The following is a 22,844-nucleotide window of genomic DNA, read 5'->3' on the forward strand; positions in this document are numbered from 1 at the left end:
TTGTCTATATGTGTTACATTTTAGTGTTATGTCGTTGTTCTCCTCTTATATTTAATGCGTTTCCCTCGGTTTTAGTTTGTTATCCCGATTTTGTTTTTTGTCCATGGATTTATGAGTTTTGAACAGCGGTATACTACTGTTGCCTTTATTGAGCCTGTTTTCTTTTGTCTGCTTGGATGCAAAGATTGTTTTACTTGGATCCTCTGTATTGCATATTGAGACTTAAGGAGAAAGGGTTGAATGTAATATCATTCAAGATGTATTGATTTAACCTCATCAAAATGAAATTCACCTTCTTGTATATCTATAAAGTAAGACAGGTAAAAGTATCGGCAAATACAGCATGTTTATCTTGAAAAAAAATCTATGTAAAATAGTAAACACTCTATTACGAATTATATTTCTCCAGGTCTTGTAACTTAAGTGATACTTGGATTATCAAAAACATTATCAGAAGAAGATGGATTTATATTTGACATACACATAAATGAAAAAAAATCCTCCAAAACATCACTGCAAAGTCATTTTTATTTACATTCTTAGAGCAACTATTGTCTGTGAATAATTCAGAAATTTCCAAATGTTCAGATGAAATATATCCACCTCAACTCAAGCTTGTAAAATCTGTCATTTATATTGATATTAGAAATACGTTCGTTAATCTTCAACGAAAAATAGTAAAAAACGGGACGACTTTTCATTTGCGTAAATGTCCAAACGGTTTAATATGTATATGTCAAGAATATGTACAAGATTGACGGTGCGTCATTGATCTCGACCAACGTTATATTATTATTGACAAATCATTTTTACAATAGGGTTTAAATGTCATAATTATGTCAGTCGAACATGTTTACTAATTGATTTCAAGAATATAGGTTTATTTTAAAAGGGAATATGACACACTTTACAACTACTTTTTTATATTAATATAGTTCATTTAACCTTAAAATGTTTGAATTGCCCATAAAAGACTTTATATGAGAAAGACGAAATATACCACAGGGACATTTAAACAGAAAAATCGAAAAATAAACTGACAACGTCAAGGCTAAAAAAAGGAAAGACCAACAGACAAACAACAGCACAAAAAACACTACATAGACAAACAAAGGCTAAGCAACACAAACGACATCAAAAACTGGGAATGATCTCATGTTTTCCGAAGGAGACGTAGAACCTGTTTCACATATGGCACCCGTTATCCTGCTCATCATTGTAAAACCTCGGTGATAAGTGATGTCTGATTCGGTAGGTCACATTAGAAGAAAAGGGGACGGTATTGTAGATACGACAAATTGAAATATCCGTCGTCATATGTGAAATAGATATCCGATAACGGTCAACCAACTCTTGATGGCGTCTGTGTAAGTTAAGAAGGGATGGTTTCAATTTAATTACTTGAAACTCTTGGTTTTATAGTTTCTTTCTGATCATCAACTCTCTAACAAGGAAACCACAATAGAAAATACAAGCCGTAGAATATCGTATCAATTTGGAGATATATACTCCGTATACAGAGTGTTGGATCGTTGCTACGTAAACATGGAAATATCACAATTTGGAAACTAAAATCTCTTATCGTAGAACCGACCCTCATTGTCAATTTTTAGATATGTAATTTAAGATATGAGGCAAAGTTAACTGTATCTTTTGTAACTACCGAATTAGACTATCTACCGGATTTGTAATCACATAAGCAACACGACGGTGGCCACATGTGGAGCAGGATCTGCTTACCCTTCCGGAGCACCTGAGATCCCCCCTAGTTTTTGGTGAGGTTCATGTTGTTTATTCTTTAGTTTTCTATGTTGTGTCATGTGTACTATTGTTTTTCTGTTTGTCTTTTTCATTTTTAGCCATGGCGTTGTCAGTTTGTTTTAGATTTATGAGTTTAACTGTCCCTTTGGTATCTTTCGTCCCTCTTTTGTATTCTTTACCGAAAGTTCGAGTGTATAGATGCGATCAACATATTCATCAAATTTTGAATAGTGAAAGAACATCATGTATATAGTGGAAAGTGAAGTTAAATTAGACAACTAAGTTATTTCTTCTTCTAAGTTTTAATTTACTTATAAGTATAAATAAAGACCATAGCTATAATGTTGTTGTTGAGTTGTTGATCTGTTCTTACTTCTTGTACGTACGGCAATTCCCTTACTTATGATATAGTTGTTCTTTGAATATTTTGTATTCATTATTTATCTTTTTAATATCTAGCAATTCTTTACAAATGTATGTTGTGTAATACGATAGGCTGTGTATTCCCGTCTTGTTTAGGTGATCAAATATCCACTTAAAAGTAGTTTCCGAGACATCTTCAGTGTAGAATGGCATAATGTTATATCTGCAGGTTCAGTGCATTGAACTGTGATCAGTGACTGCACGTATTCTTTAATGGTATTTTTTTTGTTTGCATTTGTGCTTTTATATATAATATACCATCATTTCAAAGGTGTTTTTCTCGAAGTTTCGTTTTAGTACCTTTGCTTTAATTTCCCATGTACCGAAATTAAAAGAAAGGGTGGAGATCTAGTGAAATTGCAATACAAAATCAGAAATTTGGTGATGGTAGACTTTGGTGGCAGATCTTTGACTACCTTTGCTAGATTTCTTCACAATTGTTTTTAATAGGGTTAAGATATTAACATTGTCGTTTAGAAACCTGTCTATTGTTTAAGATCATATGTTCTTACGACTTCTAAGAATACGCTATGCTTTCAAATATACGTCAATATTCGTGGTTGAAGTCATATGGTTAATCAATTTTACAAAAAAAATGTTCCATATACTTGAAAGGATAATAAACATTATTAAATAGACTTTCGTTTAAAACAATCTTTATTTTATCATAGTCTTCACACATGTAATGTTATTGAATTATTGCCATCCTGTTCTCTAGTTTGCTAAATGCGTGTCCGTATGCAGTAACCTTACTACAGTACATGTATGAATCCGCTAGTGAAAAATTCGGCGAAGGGAAGAACAATTATGAAAAAAGTAAATAAACGTTAAAAGAAAGATTATTAAGCGATCTGAAGCAAAATAATAATAATCAAATAATTTTTATTTTATTGCATATAGTTTTAAAAAAACATATTTATAAATCTTATAAAATTCTTGTTATTTTTTTTCTTCTAGTTTTTGATTCCTTTCTAACATGATTGTGAAGGCATTTTTCACCTGTTATCTATATGCATTTTACTTTAAGTTGTATTTACATTTGTTAAGTAGTGGAGTGACAAACCATGATAAAAGTGCTTATTATTTGGCAAACCCAATACCTTTATCTAACTGTTTTGTTTTATAAGTATTAAACATCGTGGGATACATGTATAATCTTAATGTTTTGTATTTTGCACTGATATAATAATTATTATGCGAGCTGCATGTCATCACATTCGACTTTATTATTTAAAGAAAAACACACTTCTTTGTGATTTCAGTCAGTATATTATTATTTTAATTGGAGATTACTGTACTACTATAGGTATGCAGTGGGGTTTTTTTACAAATAATTTCAAATGTATGTTCGCATAAGTGTATTTCTTCAACCAAATGTTCTACATAGTTGTTCAATGTCAGGAACTTGCCAGTTACCATCGTTGTTTTTAAGGACCAGGTCTGAATTATTTTGTAAGACACAATATCATTTTTTATTTATAATGATTATTATTTAATAAACTGTTAAAACAGTACATTTTTGTATCATTTGTTATTAATAATGATTATTAATTTATAAACTGTTAAAAAGATAAATAATCCTCAGCTCTGAATATACACTTATTGTCGAAATGTGCATATGGTGCAGTAAGATTGGAACCGTCTATGTTACAAACTATAAATAGATTTTATATGTACAGAAATATTGAAACTACGTTTACACCCGGTTGAGTAGGACTTCAACGAATATCATTCCTGCAAACAGTATTAGCATTTGTCCAACATTTCCTGCAAATAACATAAAAGTATTTTAATTTGGAGAAAATATGAAAACATAAAGATGTAGACCAGTTACGTAAAATATTACAGTGATTCGTGTTCCATATAAAGTTTAGAGCATACAAACGCACCTTATATATTTTTCTAAATCAAATGAAATAAGAAGCGATTTTGAAATTTCGACATCAACTATGGGTGTTTGTCAAGGCTTATATACACACACATACGAGCTTACAGCGGTTAGACAATTGTCCAGGTTTTGTGTTCATACGCTTATATGCCTCTTCCCTAAACAAACATCTTTACATAAGTATAACAAATACACTAACATGAAGATGAAATAAATCAAGGCTACAATTCAATAAAGTTCCGTAATGACATAATTGTTAAATTTAAAGCTTAAAAAAGAATAGATAACTTGTGACATCTTTGACACCATTTCAAACTAATAATAAATGATGAATTGCATTGTTTCGTAAAGTTTTCTTATAAACCGACACTATTGTCAAAATCTTTATAAAAATCAAGATATTAGAGACATTTAACTGTAGGATATCATTTATTTACGTTCAATGGCATAAATTAAATTAAAAGTTTCTAAGTTTTAGTCTTGTAAATTGGGACACCATGCGTGACTCTGATATGAAGAGGCGATTGAATAATATTAATAATATTAATCAAAAGACAAATAGATACGAATTTGAAGAGCATTTAAAGCAATAATGCAGACACAATCTGTCAAATCTGTTAAAGCTTTGTGCACGAGTGTAAAGACTACTTTAGTGTCTATAATTGTTTTTATAATTTATCAACAGTAAATTAACCAAAATTGAACTTAATTTATCAATAATATTCCTCGTCGAAACTGAGAGTGGTAACTGCTGGGCTTATGATACACTTGTAGATACAGTGTCTACCAGCTGCGTTACCTGGCTTATTATTCAGTATGCAAGACGTATGTTTCAAAACAATAAAAAAGCCATATAAGTACAAAGTTGTAGACCATAGACCACCAAAAATGCGTCACAGTTGTGATGATTTCAGCTTCCCAATTGTGAAATTTCCATTTCTATATAGCAACATTCCAACTAAGTATATATCTCCATATATTGTGTTTCCTATCATGATTTCAAAAGGAAGCTTTTAAACCACGAGTTCCAAATGATGAAGTTGAAATCATTCCTTCGTAAATTTTATGGACGCCATCACGAGTTGGTTGACCGTTGTGAAATAACCGTTTCACAGATGATATCGGATATGTTTCTTACGTCGTAACTACCCCCCCTTTACATGCATGTGACCTACCGAATTAGACTATTTACCAGGTTTGTAATAATATGAGCAACACGACGAATGCCAATGTGGGGCAGGATCTACTTACCCTTCAAGAGCAACTGAGTTCACCCCAGTTTTTGGCGGAATTCGTGTTGCTTAGTCTTCAGTTTTCCATGTTGTGTTTTGTGTACTATTTTTTAAATTTTTAGCCATGGCGTTTTCAGTTTATTTTCGATCTATGAGTTAATCTGTCCCTCTGGTATCTTTTGCCCCTCTTTTGTGGCAAATTCAACCAAACCTTTAATCGGCAGGGGTAGAGGTACATTAGGGTTTTGATTTGTATTTAAATTCTATAAACGCTAACTTTACATAAGAATAAACTAATACATGATAAATCACATCAAAAATTAAAATATTGAATACGAGGTTAATTATATCCTCGTAGATGAAACACCCATCAGCATATACACCAGGTGTATAATTTAGTACGCAAGATGCGTTTATCTGTAACATTTCAACATTTGAACTAACGGTGGTCTTCGAATCAAAACAATAAAAGCCCAATTGGATACAAAGATGAAGATCATCGAAAACCCAAAACTATTAAATTGTGAGGCAAATACGGCTGAACTTTCCATACTCTAGGGTAGAAAAGCTTCAGTGTTTCAATTTCTTTTTTGCACATTTTAAAAATAAACGATAAATTAATGAAAACACACATATGCATGTTAGTTCGGGTCAACACAACAGTCGTGACTACTTGTGATACTCTCGGGGAAACATCTACCGGCATTGAAATAAGTCCAGCGGATTTCAAAATTAATTAAAAATACCGGGTGTTTGCTTTGGTTCACCAAACGTTCAACATATTGATTTGAATTATGTAGTGAGAGAACTTAATCTTCAAAGTGGAACATGAAGTTAAAGTATTTTGATAGGGTTTTTTTATAAGAAATTTGCCTCATACATGTATGAATGAAAGAACAGGTTGTCACGAACAGGAGAACACTTGGTTCCAATAGGAAAGACTATTGATTGTTGAAAAACACGTCTTCCAAGCGTAATGGATACGTTATCAAACTAGCAAGAATATTACTAATTTACCCCTACCTTCCTCGTGTGTTGCATTATTTGTGCGGCTTTCTACAATACATAATTTAGGATAAATGCAATGAGCAAGCATATCAGTATCATATGTGGTATTCTACATAAGAAAATGCCTGTACCAAGTCAGGAATATGACAGTTGTCATCCATTCCTTTGATGTGTTTGAGCTTTTGATTTTGCCATTTGATTAGGGATTTTCTGTTTTGAATTTTCCTCTGATTGTTTTGTGCATTACATATAAGAATTATATCCTTAATTTAACCTTGGGAATCTCTTTATCTATTTTACATCTATTGAAAAATTCCAAAGTTTACAGTTAAAATGGATACAAAGATCAAGACTCTAGAGTAGAATACCCTCAGTGTTTCGATTTTTTTGGGCACATTTAATCAAAGGTAGACTAAAGGAAACTAAACATATGAATAATAGTTCATGTCTACATAAAATTCGTGACTACTGGTGAAATATCTACCAACAGTGACATAAGTCCAGCGGATTTAAAAACTAATAAATGATACCAGGCTGTTGCTTTGTTACGCCAAACGTTCAACATAAGGATTTGAAAAATATAGTGAGAGGACTAAATCTGATAAGCCCCAGTCACACTAGACAACGATCGCACCTCGCTCTCCGGGATCTAAAATAAATTCAGATAGTGGTGAGGTCGCGGTATGAGCGGCATGAAAATGTAAATGTTCGATTCTTTCACGTTGCTACTACGTCTTCATTACACTTCTCTAAGTTTGGTGCTATTTTCACATTTCTTGATCGGTGTAAGAGAAACATTTTTTTTCTTCTGAATTTTCATATTGTGACGTCATAAAAAAGGCGACCATGTCTGATGACGCCGCATACAAAGAACACAAGTTTCTGAAAATCTTTTAAAAAGAAGGATAAAACTCATCAGAGAAACAGATTCCGACACTATATCTTGTGTATTACCATATTTCCCCACTCTCGACAGTTATATTTTAATAGTTTAATCAGCTCGGCAAGCCTCGCGCTTTAAATAATAAAATTTACCTGTCTTGAGTGGATAAATATCGTTATACACTTGTTGCAGTGTAGGAATCTACAACTGTTTTCATGCACTTTCTAAATGCCCGCGATTTCGTGTTTAGTTTATAGTAGTATGCTGAATCTAGATGTTTTACTGCGTTGTTTGGTGTCGCTGAAAAGGTGCTGAAGGGTAATTTACCTTTTACAAAGGTCGTCGATGATTCAAATATAATTTACGTATAAAACCGACACATATTAATTGCCGCATTTATTGCAGTCTCCTGTAGTTGAATGTCTGGCATAACCCTTCTTTCCCCTTTAAAACATTTCTTCTGTGTAGGATTTACCGGTATTTTTTTGTCTTAGCCACTCCTCTTTTCAAATATTTATCACACATCCTTTGGGTGGTACATATTAACTTAAGTCGCGATTGACTTCGAGGTTGAACGGTAGCTACCTTTTCTTAAGGTCTTTGATGATAGAAGTATAATTTACGTAGAAGACGGACACAAAAAAATGTGTAGATGTTATTCCGTACGTAAATACTTACCTATAACATTTATAATCTTTATACCAAAAATTCCAGAATTTCCAGACTCAATTTCAAATGCAAATATTTCTGGCACGGCATTAATTTTGTTTTTCTGTATCCTATATATTCCAGTTGGCAAATTACTAACATACATGTAAGATCCGTACAAATCAATTCCCGCAAGTATGATGCTTATGTTTCCCAATGGTTTTATGTCTACAGAAACGTTTCTAACATCTGAGCCATCAAACTTCGAAGATTTGAGGCGATTCAATGCACTATCAGTCCAATATAATCTTTTTGATGTCATATCTGTGGACATAAATAAATACTTAGAGTACATGTGACAGTCTAAGACTGACAAATTACATCAGATTCTGTTTATACCAAATTGTCTTCATCAGATACTATAATACAGATTGGCAATACCAAATAAAACAAATAGGACTTTAATATAGCAGCAAAAATATTTAGCGTAACGTATGAAATACTTCCTGGAAAATTCAACAAGTCTTAGACTAAAGTGTGATAAAAAAAGAAGTTAAAAAAATTCTAGAATTAGAAGCATTTTCATTATCACCAAATAAATACCATATCTTAAAATAGAAATAATAATACAATTAATAAAATGGAAAATGGAAATGGGGAATGTGCCAAAGAGACAACAACCCGACCATAGAAAAAAACATCAGCAGAAGGTCACCAACAGGTCTTCAATGTAACGAGAATTCCCGCACCCGGAGGCGTCCTTCAACTGGCCCCTAAACAAATATATACTAGTTCAGTGATAATGAATTAATACATGTATTGCAAAAACATCAATAGATCGCAGAAAACTAAAACATTACGCCATTACGGGCATTCCTACACACTGTCTGTCTGATGTTGTGTTAGTCGTATTTTCTCCGAAGAAATACAAGCCAATGAGACAAAGTCTGTTTTACACATTGTGACTTGGATGGAGTGTTGTCTCCTTGACACTCATACCACAATGACATCTTTTTGAATTAATTCTAAAATTGAGGGCACATGTAGCCTGTTTTTCAGATATATAGTGCCTGAATTGGTGTTTTCAAATTCCGCTAACCAGTGCAATATGGTCTTAGGTATAAATAAATGTTTCTTTGAAGTGAAATATTTACCGTAGATAAGAATAAAGAGCAAGATTACGCGGTGTTCGTCTTATTTAAAAAATTTATACATGATTATTGGTCTAAAATTGATAGAACGATATGCCATACATACATGTAAGGGAGGTTATCTTGAGAACAAATCCACCATAAATTAAAAAATACAGAAGTTAATGAAATAATTTGTTCTTGAAAACAAGCTCGATAACCTATGTTTTATTTTATGAATTTTCAAAAACCTTATTACAATCTTCAAAATATCTCAATTTAAAAAAGCGTCAATACAATGCAAACCTGTTTCGAATCCTTATAAAATGTGTAAAATATTTGTAAGACATCTATAAAAGTTGGTTCTCGAGAGGAAATAGTTAGCTTGGCAATCGTTGAATTTTACCTGTTTTCTACACTCGTTCAAATTGTAACGAAATACAGTTAAAACATTCAATTGGTATATACTGTCGTTTTAATTCCTTAGCTGTAAAACTAAATTATTTACCCAAAGCTAAACCGTAAGGTCCCATCACGTCATTACTTATTAGGGTCTGTCTGCTACTCCCATCGAATTTACATCTCTCAATTGTAAGTTTACCGTGATCACTAAAGTACAGCCATCTTTTAAAAATACACAAAGTCACTATGAAACTCTTAATGATATCTCGGTTATCAAATAGGTGTTATAATTCTCAAACTAGTTTCCTAACAACTTTCAAAATATTTAAGTCTGAACTTCAGGCTATGAAATTAGTCAAATGGATTATTCAGGAGCACAATAAGCACCTACATGTAACATTCATATATATAACAACTGTAGAAAAATGATTCTTTAAGTTACAGTTTCGTTACCAGTACTAGTTGTGATTTTTCGACCCTCTTTATTATCAAGACGACCTTTGTTGTTGATTTAATCATATTTTCCTTTAAAATCATAATGAAAAGTTTGATTAAAATCCTACCTGCTAACACTAGCAATCGCTTATCTATATATCGCACGTGGAATATATTTTCGTCAACACATATAAAAGCCTTCTTTTGTCATGAAGAATATCAATATTTTATGCAAATAAACTCTCATCATAGATATCAGATTGACATTTTATATTTACACCAGACGCGCATTTCGTCTTCAAAAGATTCATCGGTGACGCTCGAATCAAAAAATGTTAAAAAGGCCAAATAAAGTACGAAGTTAAAGAGCATTTAGGACCAAATACAGCTAAGGTAATCTATTCCTAAGGGAGAAAAGCATTAGTATTTCAAAAATTCTAAGTTTTGTAAATTATAGTTAATTTATAATTTTGAACATAAAAAAAAAAAAAAAAAAAAAAAAAAAAATATCAATGATAACTTAAGTCAACAATAAGTACTGACTACTCGGCTGGTGAAACCCTCGGAGAATTAAAACTCCACCAGCAGTGACATCGACCCAGTGGTTGTAAATAAACTCAACATAGATACACATGTAACAGGATTGACATTTTATGTTTACGCAAGACAAAGATTGACAATGCAAATTGAGTATAAGTCAAAGAGACATCAACCCGGCCAAAGAGCACATAATAGTCGAATGCCACCAATTTGTCTCCAATGCAGTGAGAAACTTCCCACCCTGATGTGGGTCTCAGCTGGCTTCTAAATAAAAATGTGTACTAATTTAGTGAAAAGGGACGTTAACTTTAAACTCCAAACATATGAATAAACTAAAATTAAAAAAAATGTACAAGACTAACAAAGCCCAGAAAACTACATACTTATTGGAAAGATGATGAGATTGTTACAACTTTTAATTTTCCTCCTTGGCAAAATATATTTGCTTTCTTACATGAAACTTATCTAAAGGTTGTAGGTATTTCCATGGCACATGTTTTGTTCCTCCATGATTGACAACAGACATGTTCTTGCATTGTTATGAATCACATATGGCCAAGCTCATTGGTGATCCATCTACTACATTTTGTGAAAATCCCATTTGTCGGTAATAAAGGAATAAGACAAATCTTACCAGTGACCTTGATGAAGTTGTTTTGTTATTTTTCAGAAATTTAATTATCTCAAGGGTATTGACATAAAACATATAAAATAGCAATATATAGCTTCCTTTTGAATTTGATATTTCTGCTTTACATAGGAACCTTACATTTACTACATAAAAGACAATTTTCGTTCTTTATTGGTATTTTCTTTTTGAACTGTGATTAGATAATAGCAGAAGTGAAATGAGTGCCGATGAGACAACTCTCCATCCAAGTAACAATTTGTAAAATTAAATCATGATAGGTCAAAGTAAGGTCTTCAATACAGAGTCTTTGCTCACACGGAACAGCAAGCTATACAGGGCCCAAAAAAATGACTAGTGTAAAACCATTCAAACGGGAAAACCAACGGTCTAATCTATTAAATATAAAACAAGAATGTGTCCCAAGTACACGGATGCCCCATCGGCATTATTTTCTATGCTCAGTGGACCGTGAAAATGGGATAAAATTTCTAATTTGGCATTAAAGATCATATCATAGCGAACGAACAGACGGACGGATGGACGCACAGACCAACAAAACATAATGGGTCATAAAACAAAAACGAGAAACACTTATGAGCCACACCAACAAACGCCAACCACTGAATATCAGGTTTATAACTGTTTCAAATAATTTCTTTATTTCCTTGTTTACTTGAAGTTTTGGGCACAGAGAAGGGTTAATGTTGACGTTTGTCTTGGTTTAATGTCTGTGTTGCTGTTGGTGTGGTCCCCTGTACTGCTGTTTATATTTCCTGTTGTTATGTTTTGTATCATACAAGCAAAGCTTTGGTTAGGAAGTCTAGTTAAAATCTGATAACAAATGGGATATCAAAACAAAATTAAAATAAGAACATATATTGAAATAAAAAAAAGGAAATGTTATATTATTGCCAATGAGACATCTAACTATCAAATCATTCTATAGAAAAAAAACTGCAGTCACCGTAGGTACTTAAGGGCATACGATACAGTTTTGATCCCGTATTTACATTTTTATAAAAATTTCCATATGATAGACTATTTTTATCTAATTAAATAAAATATATAATAAACAATATACGTTCATGGGCTACGTTTTGAGTAAAATGAGGTCAAAATTTTGTATATTTGCTAAAATTCGGATTTGTGGCCGTATTTTCCCTTTCGAAAGAAAGTCATAACTTTTATGTTTAAAAAGATAAACACAAGTTGTTTTTTGTTAAATAATTTGTAATTTCTGTATTTTATAAGTATCATAAAAACTTATACATTTTTTATTCAGAAATAACTCATATTTATCAAATGTTCATGAATGTAGAATAAAACATCATGTTTTGCTCTATATTTTATTAAAATTTAAAAAATGCACTATCTACGTTTTCATGAAAATTGGCACACATGTTCTTTTTACGTAATCAAACCAAATGACATTTTAAAACATATGGGTCCATGAACTCGTTTTCAAGTTAATTATGTTTAAATGATAAAAATCAGTCGAAAACTGGATCGTTTCCCGATAGTCATACGCCGCATTTTTGCGCCTGTCCCAAGTCATGAGCCTCTGGCCTTTGTTAGTCTTGTATTATTTTAATTTTAGTTTCTTGTGTACAATTTGGAAATTAGTATGGCGTTCATTATCACTGGACTAGTATATATTTGTTTAGGGGCCAGCTGAGGGACGCCTCCGGGTGCGGGAATTTCTCGCTACATTGAAGACCTGTTGGTGACCCTCTGCTGTTGTTTTTTATTTGGTCGGGTTGTTGTCTCTTTGACACATTCCCCATTTCCATTCTCAATTTTATAGTTTGACGTCGCGAAAATAACAAGTTTTAAAAGTTAGTAACGTCATTACCTCCCCTGTAACTGTATCTTATGCCCTTAATACATTTTTCTTTTTTTTATGTCAAACATCAGAATCCAATTGACATGCATCCTTTTGAATTTGTTCAATCAATGTTTCTCATAATAGTATATTTATCTAACTGTAGAACTTTTAAATGGAGGATAATTATCACTCACTATATTCCAAGAAATTAAGACGAATATAGATGACAGTACTTGTTACAGATGTATTTTCCTGATTCGTATGTAACTTGAATTTTTTCTGAACTTTTCTGGATATTAGTTTGCAACAAACATTGAATATAATAAACAAATATCCCTCATTTGTCGACTATTGGAGTTTTATTATTAATTTTCGAAAACTTGTCTGGTCAACTATTCAGAAAATAATTCTATAAGTTGACAAAAGACCTAAAGTACATTTAATGATGCTTTTTAAAATAGCTATAAGATGCATTTGTCTTTTGATACTTGAACTGCAATGTAAAGATATTTATAACGCCAAGCGGTTAAATTATCGGTTTTCACGAGCTAAACTGCCAACTTCATTCCTACAATGGCTTCCATTGTCACGTTTGAAAAAAAAACCATGTTAACAAATGTTGACGAAGTAGAATCATAATTCTGTGTTATTATATACCAAAGACAAGTGAAGGATATAAATTTAGGAGAGCTGTGATTGAATGTAAGGTATACTAAATTTGATTAATTTATGAATATCTGCAGTGTGTGTATCTTTAAAATATACATTTTGAAACCCATTGAAACATATTCTTGAGAATAATTAGATAAGACTTCATAAGTTTGATGTAAAATGACGTTAATTGGACATGGCTACCATAAACAAGCTCCGTTGGGAGATGGTCATAATAGTATTTTACAGCAATTTCTATGTATATCATAAAAAATAGAATAGTAAAGTACTTCATTGTAATACCATACATAACTGATTTGTCCACGTTTTTATAACAAAAGTGGTAATTTTACAAAAATGGTTCATGCTTTGTTAAGCAGTCACTGTATTTACAAATATCATTTTGTAATGTACCTAATGTAAACCATTGGCTAGCTACGACTATTAATTGCAACGTTTCCTATTTATATATGATATTCTCTGTCATCATACACACAAATAACATTTTTTAACTTTTCAAACGTCTACACGTTCCCTTTGTACATGACCTTTTACGCAACCTTTTTCAAGCAAGATTATTATAAAATTCGGAATTTGAGCTTTATTTTCTCTTCCCCTATTTTGCCCCAGCGGCAAATGACGACTCTTTACAAGATTTCGATTGTTACTTTTGTTATATTTGTCCCAAGAATGGTCAGCCAAATAAGGATGATGTATTATAATACAACAGACTTTAAAAAGTTGAAATAACATACCTGTTTGAAATATCAATAGAAATGGCAGTTGGTTTTTCCAATGATTCATTTAAAATATCCACAATATTAGAACCATCCAAGTCAGACCTTCTTATTGGCCCTCCATTTTGGTTTGCAAAATATAGGTGACCGTTCTGTGAGTCCACGGCTATTCCGAGAGTCCTTGAATTTGACGGTTGTTGAATTATAACTTCTTTAATAGAACTTTCGTTACCGGACGCACATTCTTTCCTTCAAACAAAAATTGTGTACAGGCCACCAAAATACAATGAATGTAAAACAAAAATTCATTATTGGCTACTAAAAAGCAGACAAGAACAATGAAATACACGGAATAGATGTGAACGTTTATAACTTTTAGAATCATTTCCGTTATATTTTTTTTTGTTAACTTTGCCTAACGAATTTGAATTTAAGTTCTCTTAATCTCGTACTTTACATTTGATAAAAAAATGCTAGCTATTGAAAACACAACGGTACTAATATAAGAAGGTAATGTACGAACATGAAGTTATAAAATCGTATAGACAAATATTTCGTCTCAACAAATAGCATTCATCAGTGTCAATAATTTTAACAAAAACCGTTAAAATATATATATTTATTTCAAAACTTTAAAAAAAAAAATAAAACACATATTACTAGCAATAACAGTGATACCTGCTGACTGTATTTTTAGTCAGATCTGACCAGTAGAGATATCCATTCTTTAAATCGTAGTCAACATAAAAAATGGAACTATCCAAAGTATCGGATTCCTCTAGTACTATCCTCAAATTGTCATTATCCAAATCTTTCGAAAATACATGTGTGCCGTTGGAAAATAAAAGTTGTGGTTTAATACCTGAAACTAAAGTCATCGGACGGTTTATAGCGGAACAATTTCTTTTTACAGGAATGATTTTCAAATGTTTAGGGAATAAGATAGGTATCGGAATATCAGTTCATTTTTTTTTATATCATTTAATTTATTGGTGATGATAAAAACGATATAACTGGTATATGCAATAAATTATTTCCTCTTGGGCGGTTTATGCTGTTGCTATACCCATCAAGTGGAGTAGGATTGAGATAAAATAAAATACAAAACCAAGTATACTAGACCCCGCCTATTTTCTGCTCTGCCATATGCATGAGTATAGTTCCAAATATTTTAGATTTGACAAACAGTGATATTGGATGACAACTTGAAATTGTTACACTGTCTGTAAGACACAAATTATACCTGATAATAGAAAATTATCAATTTAACAATATGTTTAATGATGTAACTGTAGGAGCAGATAACCGAGAAAACAATGATATCTTTGTGCAGTTAGTACCAAGGAAGTTCAACTACCGTTCATTTTCAGAATATTTGAAAAACCCTGTACATGCACACCTTCATTATGTGTTTGAAAATCCTACAAAATATTAAAGCTGTATCTTCAAAACTGTAGGAAGAGATAGCCAAACTTACCATGATCTATTTATGCAGCTGGTACCAAAAACATACTAAGTCAAACTACATTTGTAAGTGTCATTTTCATATTATTCAAATCTTGTTGCCATGTACACCTTTATTATGTGTATGAACATCATAACATCCAACATGGACGGACGGACAGGGGTAAATTAATTGGCCCCCGACATGCTGTGCCAAATTCGGTCACTTCGATAGCGGTTCATTTTGACATATCTTATATTTAATGTTTTTTAATATAAATTTCTTATTTTATTTGTGTGTGTTTTTGTTGTATATGTCTACACGTGTCATTAAAACAAACAAGCAGATCTACATCGAATTTGTATTTTTTTTTTTATCATTTCCCCTTATATTGATACATACATGTACGATAGCATATATAAAAAGAAATATTAGATTCGTAAATGTAACAGTTTGTGCAGTTGTTTCGTGATTTTCTTCTTTTTATTTTTGCAATGGCATTGTCAATCTCCGGCGCAGAGTTCATATCCGTCCCATACATGCTTTGCAATACTGCACTTATATGACCTCGTAATATTGAGTGTAGTGTTACAAAGTATTGAACGGAACGGGTTTGAGGATTGTGATCTCTGCGCCGGAGATTGTGGCATTGTAACTTTTTCCTCGAATCATCAGTCTTGAATGTCCTATTGGTATTTAGCCGCTTCATTTTGTATCTCTAGAAAAATGTTTGGCGTTGAAAAGGAAGTTAGTGGTATTAAAAAAATGTACTCACGACTACATGATACCGAGTTAGTATTCTCTCCATTACCTGCAATGCATAAATTTCTTTTTATTCCGTATTCATAAACCAAGAGACTCGCGGGAGTCTAAATCTCCTGATAACAACATGTATCATTAAAATCATAAGCAATAATGACAGGCATCTTGCAAAAAGTACGAAAAATTGTGACCTGTTTCGTGCAAAATTTAATCCTATGAGAGAATACATGCGATATATTTGTGGGACTCTAAAGTGTGATGGGGACAATTTTTAAAAGTACGATGGTCACGATGAAGTCGATGGTCTGCGCTAAAATGCGATGCCTCCATATGCTTAAGTGCGATACCCCGCGAAAGTATAGGCGTAAGAAACGTAGCAGTCGTTTAAACAAACTTTCCGTTTTGGATTTTACTCGGAGTTCGGTACTTATTGTTTGTCGTACTTATTGACTTTTTCCAATGAAGGTATTTTGTTTTACTAGACTTAACAAGACACGACTCGTGTCAGTAATTAGGCACGCATTGTATAGCTTTTATGAGCTTTTTGTATATTTTTAGAACATGCTTTGTATTGCAACATCAATATTTCGGGATTTTTTGGTAAAATATCATAAAAGAGCAAACTTTATTCTGGTAACAGTAACAATGCCATTTGTAGTTTTCATGCACTTTCACATTTCTGATTGCTGAAAGTATGATGATAAGTAACATACGCATGACATGTCCACATGTTAATAGTCAATTTTATTACCTCAGTTATCATTTTTTATATAAAATAAGTACACAATATTTTCACTTTTTTTGCAAATTACAAGCTTTGAACTATTGGACCGGTCAAAAATTTCCAACTATAATTGGACATGGGTGAAACTATTTGACCGTAAGCGTCATTATATTTCGCGGAATTTTAAATGCAGCTACGCGATTGGAGGATTTTGAAAATAAAGTTGGAGTAACGACGTCGTGTTTTACCTATTAGAGCTTTCTTACAAATTGACGAAAGGTACGTATGCTTGACGAATCATACGCAAGACTCGTTTTAGGGATGCTGTATTTTAACATTATCAAATAATCGTCATGGAACTTCGATGGCATTTCCCTCTTAATGTTAGCTTCTAAGGACCAATGTCAGTGGCGGATCCAGAGGGGGGCTTAGAGGGCGTACGCCCCCCTTTGCTGTCACTGCTTTTTTTGTAAAATGATTAATCAGCCTAGACTTCGTGAACTTTGCTGTGTATTCATTTTTTTGCGACAATTCTTCACTTATAAAGATATTTTTCGCTCGTATTTACTGTAATGTATTATTGATTATGTCAAAGTTATGTGATTTGCTACGATGGAGATGGAGATGACCAGTCCGTCGAAAAAAAACACGTCATTTTGAAATTCAAATTACAGTAACACATTGCTTAGGCTCAGTTTGACAAATATGACACCTTCAAAGCGACAAAGTATTGAGCAAGAACGACGTATTGACTTCTTTTTCTCAATTCCACCGAACAGAAAGTAATACTCTATTACACTCTCATGAAAAAAAGTTCCACAGCAATAGTATTTACCTACGAAAATGTTTAACCCCACACGCCCCAGCCCATTGATAACAGTGCTGAATAGTGATCCCCAGTCAGTAAGCTCTAGATATAGATTTAGAGTCTAAAGAACGGGCCATTTGATTTGAGGGGCAATCTCGATTAAAAACAATCATCTTGGCCACTTTTTTGATTTTAAAAAATGAATATTTTGAACAGAATTATGTAGCATTAAATGAACACGATGAACAAAAAACGGGCGTAATTATTATTATATTATTTTTTTTGGGGGGGGGGTGGTGGGGGGTGGATGATTGTGAATCCTATAACTAACCATACAACAAACGGGAATTTTCCATGTCAATTTTTTACTAACAAATCCACATAAAGTAAAATATAATAGTACATAGCTTTGGATCCATTCTATAATTATAGACAATTAATGAAGAGATTACGTCACCAAAAATGTCCAACCCCTATACTTTAACTAAAATGCATTTTACACTTATTTTATGTTTTTTAGCAAAATGAAAAAAGGTCCCAAAATTTTTCGCCTCTTCCGCTCGGCGCATTTTTTTAACTATGCCCCCCTATTCCAAAATCCTGAATCCGCCCCTGACCATTAACCTACATGCAACGACACTTATTAAGTTAGATTTTTAGTGAGATAGGATTTTGGGACATACGATAGGTAGAAATATAATACCACCAGGTGAAAGGAGATTACTCTACAGAATTTACTAAATATAGGGAAGACAGAAGGAAAACATACTCCTAAAAACAAAACAAAAAAGGCGTCCAATCCACCTCACCCCATAATTTTCAAAAAAAATTACAATATTGCATTATTTAACCAAAGAAAATACCGATGCAAGTACATTGTCCACTTCCCTGAGAAAATATAAGAAACAAGAATGTGTTCTCAATACACGGATGCCCCATCCGCACTATCATTTTCTTTGTTCAGTGGGCCGTGAAAATGGGGTAAAATCTCTAATTTAGTATTAGAATTATAAAGATCATATCATAAGAAACATGTGTACTAAGTTTCAAGTTATCTGGACTTCAGCTTCATCAAAAACTACCTCGACCAAAAACTTTAACCTGAAGCGAGACGAACGGACGGACAACCGGACGGACGATCGGACGGTACGACGGACGAACGAACGAACGAACGGACAGACGAACAGGCGCACAGACCAGAAAACATCATGCTCATAAATGGGGCATTAAAAAATAAATACAAATACTTCCTAAATTCAATATTTGCAACGGCCACAATAATAAAATGAAAAAAAAAGTTTATACTATGTCATATACAGGTGTTTATTTCACCGCTTTCCTTTGGTTATATTCATTGTCACCTTGTGATGTGTCCATACACCGGAGTTAGTCTCTGTTATGGAACCGTTTATATATCGTATGATTGCGTTTTGGTACTGAACATTCACGAAATATTACCCACTGGACGTCTATGCGTCTATCTCCCAAGAATGTCGTGTGTTTAATAAATGGTTGCTCCCATAACTTGTCGTTTGGTTTTCTTCTTTTTGTTTAGTCATTTAACGCTTGCTTAACAGTGTGAACTTTGTTACGTTCATAGAATGAAATTCAAAACAGTGTGGCTGTGGCCATTGATTGACACATTAAATTCATCCATTGACTGGGACAATTTACGTGAACGTTTGTCTGTAACGACCACTGTTCACGACGTACCTGCGATAGACATTTAAACTGTGGGGTCACCAAGGTATCTTAACGCCTTTAATTATAAAATAATTCGAAAAATTAATCAGAACTAACCTTTATGTTTTGATTTATTTAATTGATATAAATCAAAACATCGTGTTATTTCTGATTTTTTTTTTCGAATTACTTTATTGAGGTGTTGAGAACCTTTGGTGACCCCATAGTTTAAGTGTCTTTAAAAAGTACATAGTGAGCAGTGGTCGTTACATACAAACGTTCACGTAAATTGCCCCAGTCAATGGATGAATTTAATGTGTCAATCAATGGCCACAGCCACACTGTTTTGAATTTCATTCTATTAAACTGAATTTGCAGTTCAAGTATTAGTTTCACATTTGTTGCCTGCGATCACAAGATTCACATAACTTTTCGTCATTTACCATAACATTAATTGGAAAAAATCTTTATCACACAATCTGTTTTACTACATTTATTTCACATTGCTTTTTTCAAACATTGCAAATCTCGATGATCCATGTTTAAAATTTGCTGAAACGGTACTTATAAAAAAATGAGAACCTTCAAATATTAATCGTGAAACTCGTGCTTGAACAATTCCCACGAAAATGTATGTTTTCGTGGTTTATGTAGGTAACGTAATGCACGCAAGTATATTGACACTTTTTTTCTTTATTTTCTAATATTTAAAAAGTAAAATCACAAAAATACTGAACTCAGAGGAAAATCCAATCGGAAAGTCCATAATCACATGGCAAAATAAAATGACAAAACATATAAAAAACGAATTGACAAGAACTGTCATATTCCTGACTTGTTACAGGCATTTTCAAATGTAGAAAATGGTGGATTAAACCTGCTTTTAAAGCGCTAAACCTCTCACTTTGATGACAGTCTCATCAAATTTCGTTATATTTACAATGATGCGTGAACTAAAAAGATAAATAAAATAGTCAAAATATGGGTACAGCAGTCATCATCGTGTAACAATTTTAAAAAGAACAATTTAACAGAACACAAAAAACATCTATCTACAAACACATTCATTTATTCACGTGTCTGACGTCAGACAATTTCATACGTCACATAAACTTGTCGTTCAATGTGTATACAAACAATTTAAAAATTTCACATGGGCAATGTTACATGTAGCATACAAGGTTAAAAAATCAAAGTATGTAAGAATTAATTTCAGAAATAGACCGAGATTTAAAATAGTTCAAAAGATATATAGAATTTATAAGAATCCACAAATAGTTCATTCCAAAGCGTGTACTATTTGCGAAATGCTTATTTTTGAAAGATGAATTTGATTTAGAAAAGAATGTGGATAAAACAAAGACTCTTTTAACTGTTATTGTTGAAATGTAATACGTGCTCCCTTTACGTTCGTTCGTACCTTTCGTCAATTTGTATGAAAGCTCTATTATATCTAGTATAGGGTTAACTTCAGTGCAAGACGTATCATTTGAACAAATTTATGAAGTAAACATTATGATTTGGTTTCTTCTTTTTGATATTACGATAGTTGATTTATCGCCGCCATTTATTGTCTGTTGTCTTTTTCGATATAATAAAACACTTACTGACTCGATATTTGTGGAACAGTAAGTTAATTTGTCCCTCGGATACAACTATTGCCCTCGGCTCCGCCTCAGGACAATAGTTGCTCCTCGGAACAATAAACTAACTATTCCACTCATACCCAGTTAATAAGTATACAATATCATATCGAACGGTAGTTCATCAAGTTGTACCTGACTTATGTTTAGAAACCTAAAACGTTTAATGTAACACCATTGGCTAATAAGTCTCAGACTGATAATCTGAACGAAACAGACAATTATTTCCATTAATCTGTGCATAAAATAAATTTTCAAACTTACCAAATTTTAGTTCCACCAAGAAAAATGCTAAGATTGTGTTTGATACTATGGTAAACATAGCGTCAATGGTGTGGTACAGGATTGCTTATTAATAATACCTAAGGCTAGTGTAAATATTCTCATTTATATATAAAAAAAAAAAATGTGAAGAATTGGGTTGTTACAAAAATGTATGGGTCGATAACGTTTCTTTGTTCAGACTGTCCATCAGAATATATTCAGTTTTAATGCGCAGTAGAAATAGTGATATGGTTAGGTTTTGTTTTTTAAACGATGTAACACTTTAGAATAAAAGTTTTGTTCAAGTAGGTCAGGGTTTTTGTTTTATCTTATAGTTTTTTGTTACTAATTGTTGATCATGTTGATTTACTACTACCAGTTGTATGCATACAAATCCAATTATCCTATTATGCTGACAAAGTTGTTCGGACTTTTCATTGTTAATTTCCTGTTATCTCCCTTATGATCGATTAGGGGGAATTTGTTTTCTTTATTATTTATTCAATCAAGGAAGTTTTATCTCTTTCATAGGAACACAGATTATTTTTATTAAATACCGCCTTCCTCCAAAATAGATATTTTTTGCTTGTGAAACTTCCTAGTTATGAATTAAGCGGCGTAGTAGTGATTTTTATAATCATTTCCTGCTTCATTTATTTTTTTGGATTTTAATTTTTTGGTTTTTGGTTTTTGGATCTAGCATGAATCAAATTGAATATTCGCTTGATATAAGAAGTTTTCTGTAATGTCCAATACGGTTGTAATTATGTATATCGGGAAAATATATCGTGAAATGATACATTACGTTGATCAAGCATTTCGACCGGATCGTGAATGATAATAATTACATTTTAGCTATATAATCTGTTGAAATATCAAAAAGAGAATTATAGTTGCTAATATATACGTCATTTTGCATTTGATGGAAAGTTGTTGCATTGGCTATTCTAACACATTTTCTTATTCTTGTATATTAAATAATCATTTCTTATACCAATTGGTGTCCTTCAATTGACCGAAGCGTGTTTTGATTTTTTATTTCTCGTGTAATTGACCACAATCTCATTATCTAAAATATGTTTTTAAGAAGTCAAGCGCTTTAATCCTTCAAAGGACATGATATCTAAAAATATTTTATTCATATATATAACATGTAGAATAACTTTATAACTGCTTTTTGGCCTTTTAACATTTTTTTATTCGAGCGTCACTGATGAGTCTTTTTAGACGAAACGTGCGTCTGGCGTCAATAAAAAAATTCAAACCTGGTATCTATGATTAGTTTATTTCGCTTACCAGCAGTAAAAAAGCCAGCAAGATTA

The 22,844-nt window shown here is 32.4% G+C and overlaps 1 protein-coding gene across 1 annotated transcript; it reads right to left on the reverse strand.

Annotated features, from left to right (window-relative positions):
- Window positions 1-3,738: 3,738 nt before the first annotated feature.
- LOC143064118 (uncharacterized) lies at window positions 3,739-21,603 on the reverse strand. Its single transcript, XM_076236699.1, has 8 exons — window positions 21,523-21,603; window positions 16,414-16,449; window positions 14,873-15,062; window positions 14,213-14,443; window positions 9,482-9,597; window positions 7,874-8,167; window positions 6,328-6,360; window positions 3,739-3,951 (listed from the first exon to the last, which is right to left on the reverse strand). Exons 1-8 carry the CDS (start codon window positions 21,578-21,580, stop codon window positions 3,881-3,883), a joined length of 1,029 nt encoding a protein of 342 aa, XP_076092814.1. The 5' UTR covers window positions 21,581-21,603; the 3' UTR covers window positions 3,739-3,880.
- Between the last annotated feature and the right edge of the window lie 1,241 nt (window positions 21,604-22,844).

This window comes from Mytilus galloprovincialis, chromosome 2 (genome assembly GCF_965363235.1).
Source record: "Mytilus galloprovincialis chromosome 2, xbMytGall1.hap1.1, whole genome shotgun sequence".
Lineage (NCBI taxonomy): Eukaryota > Metazoa > Mollusca > Bivalvia > Mytilida > Mytilidae > Mytilus > Mytilus galloprovincialis.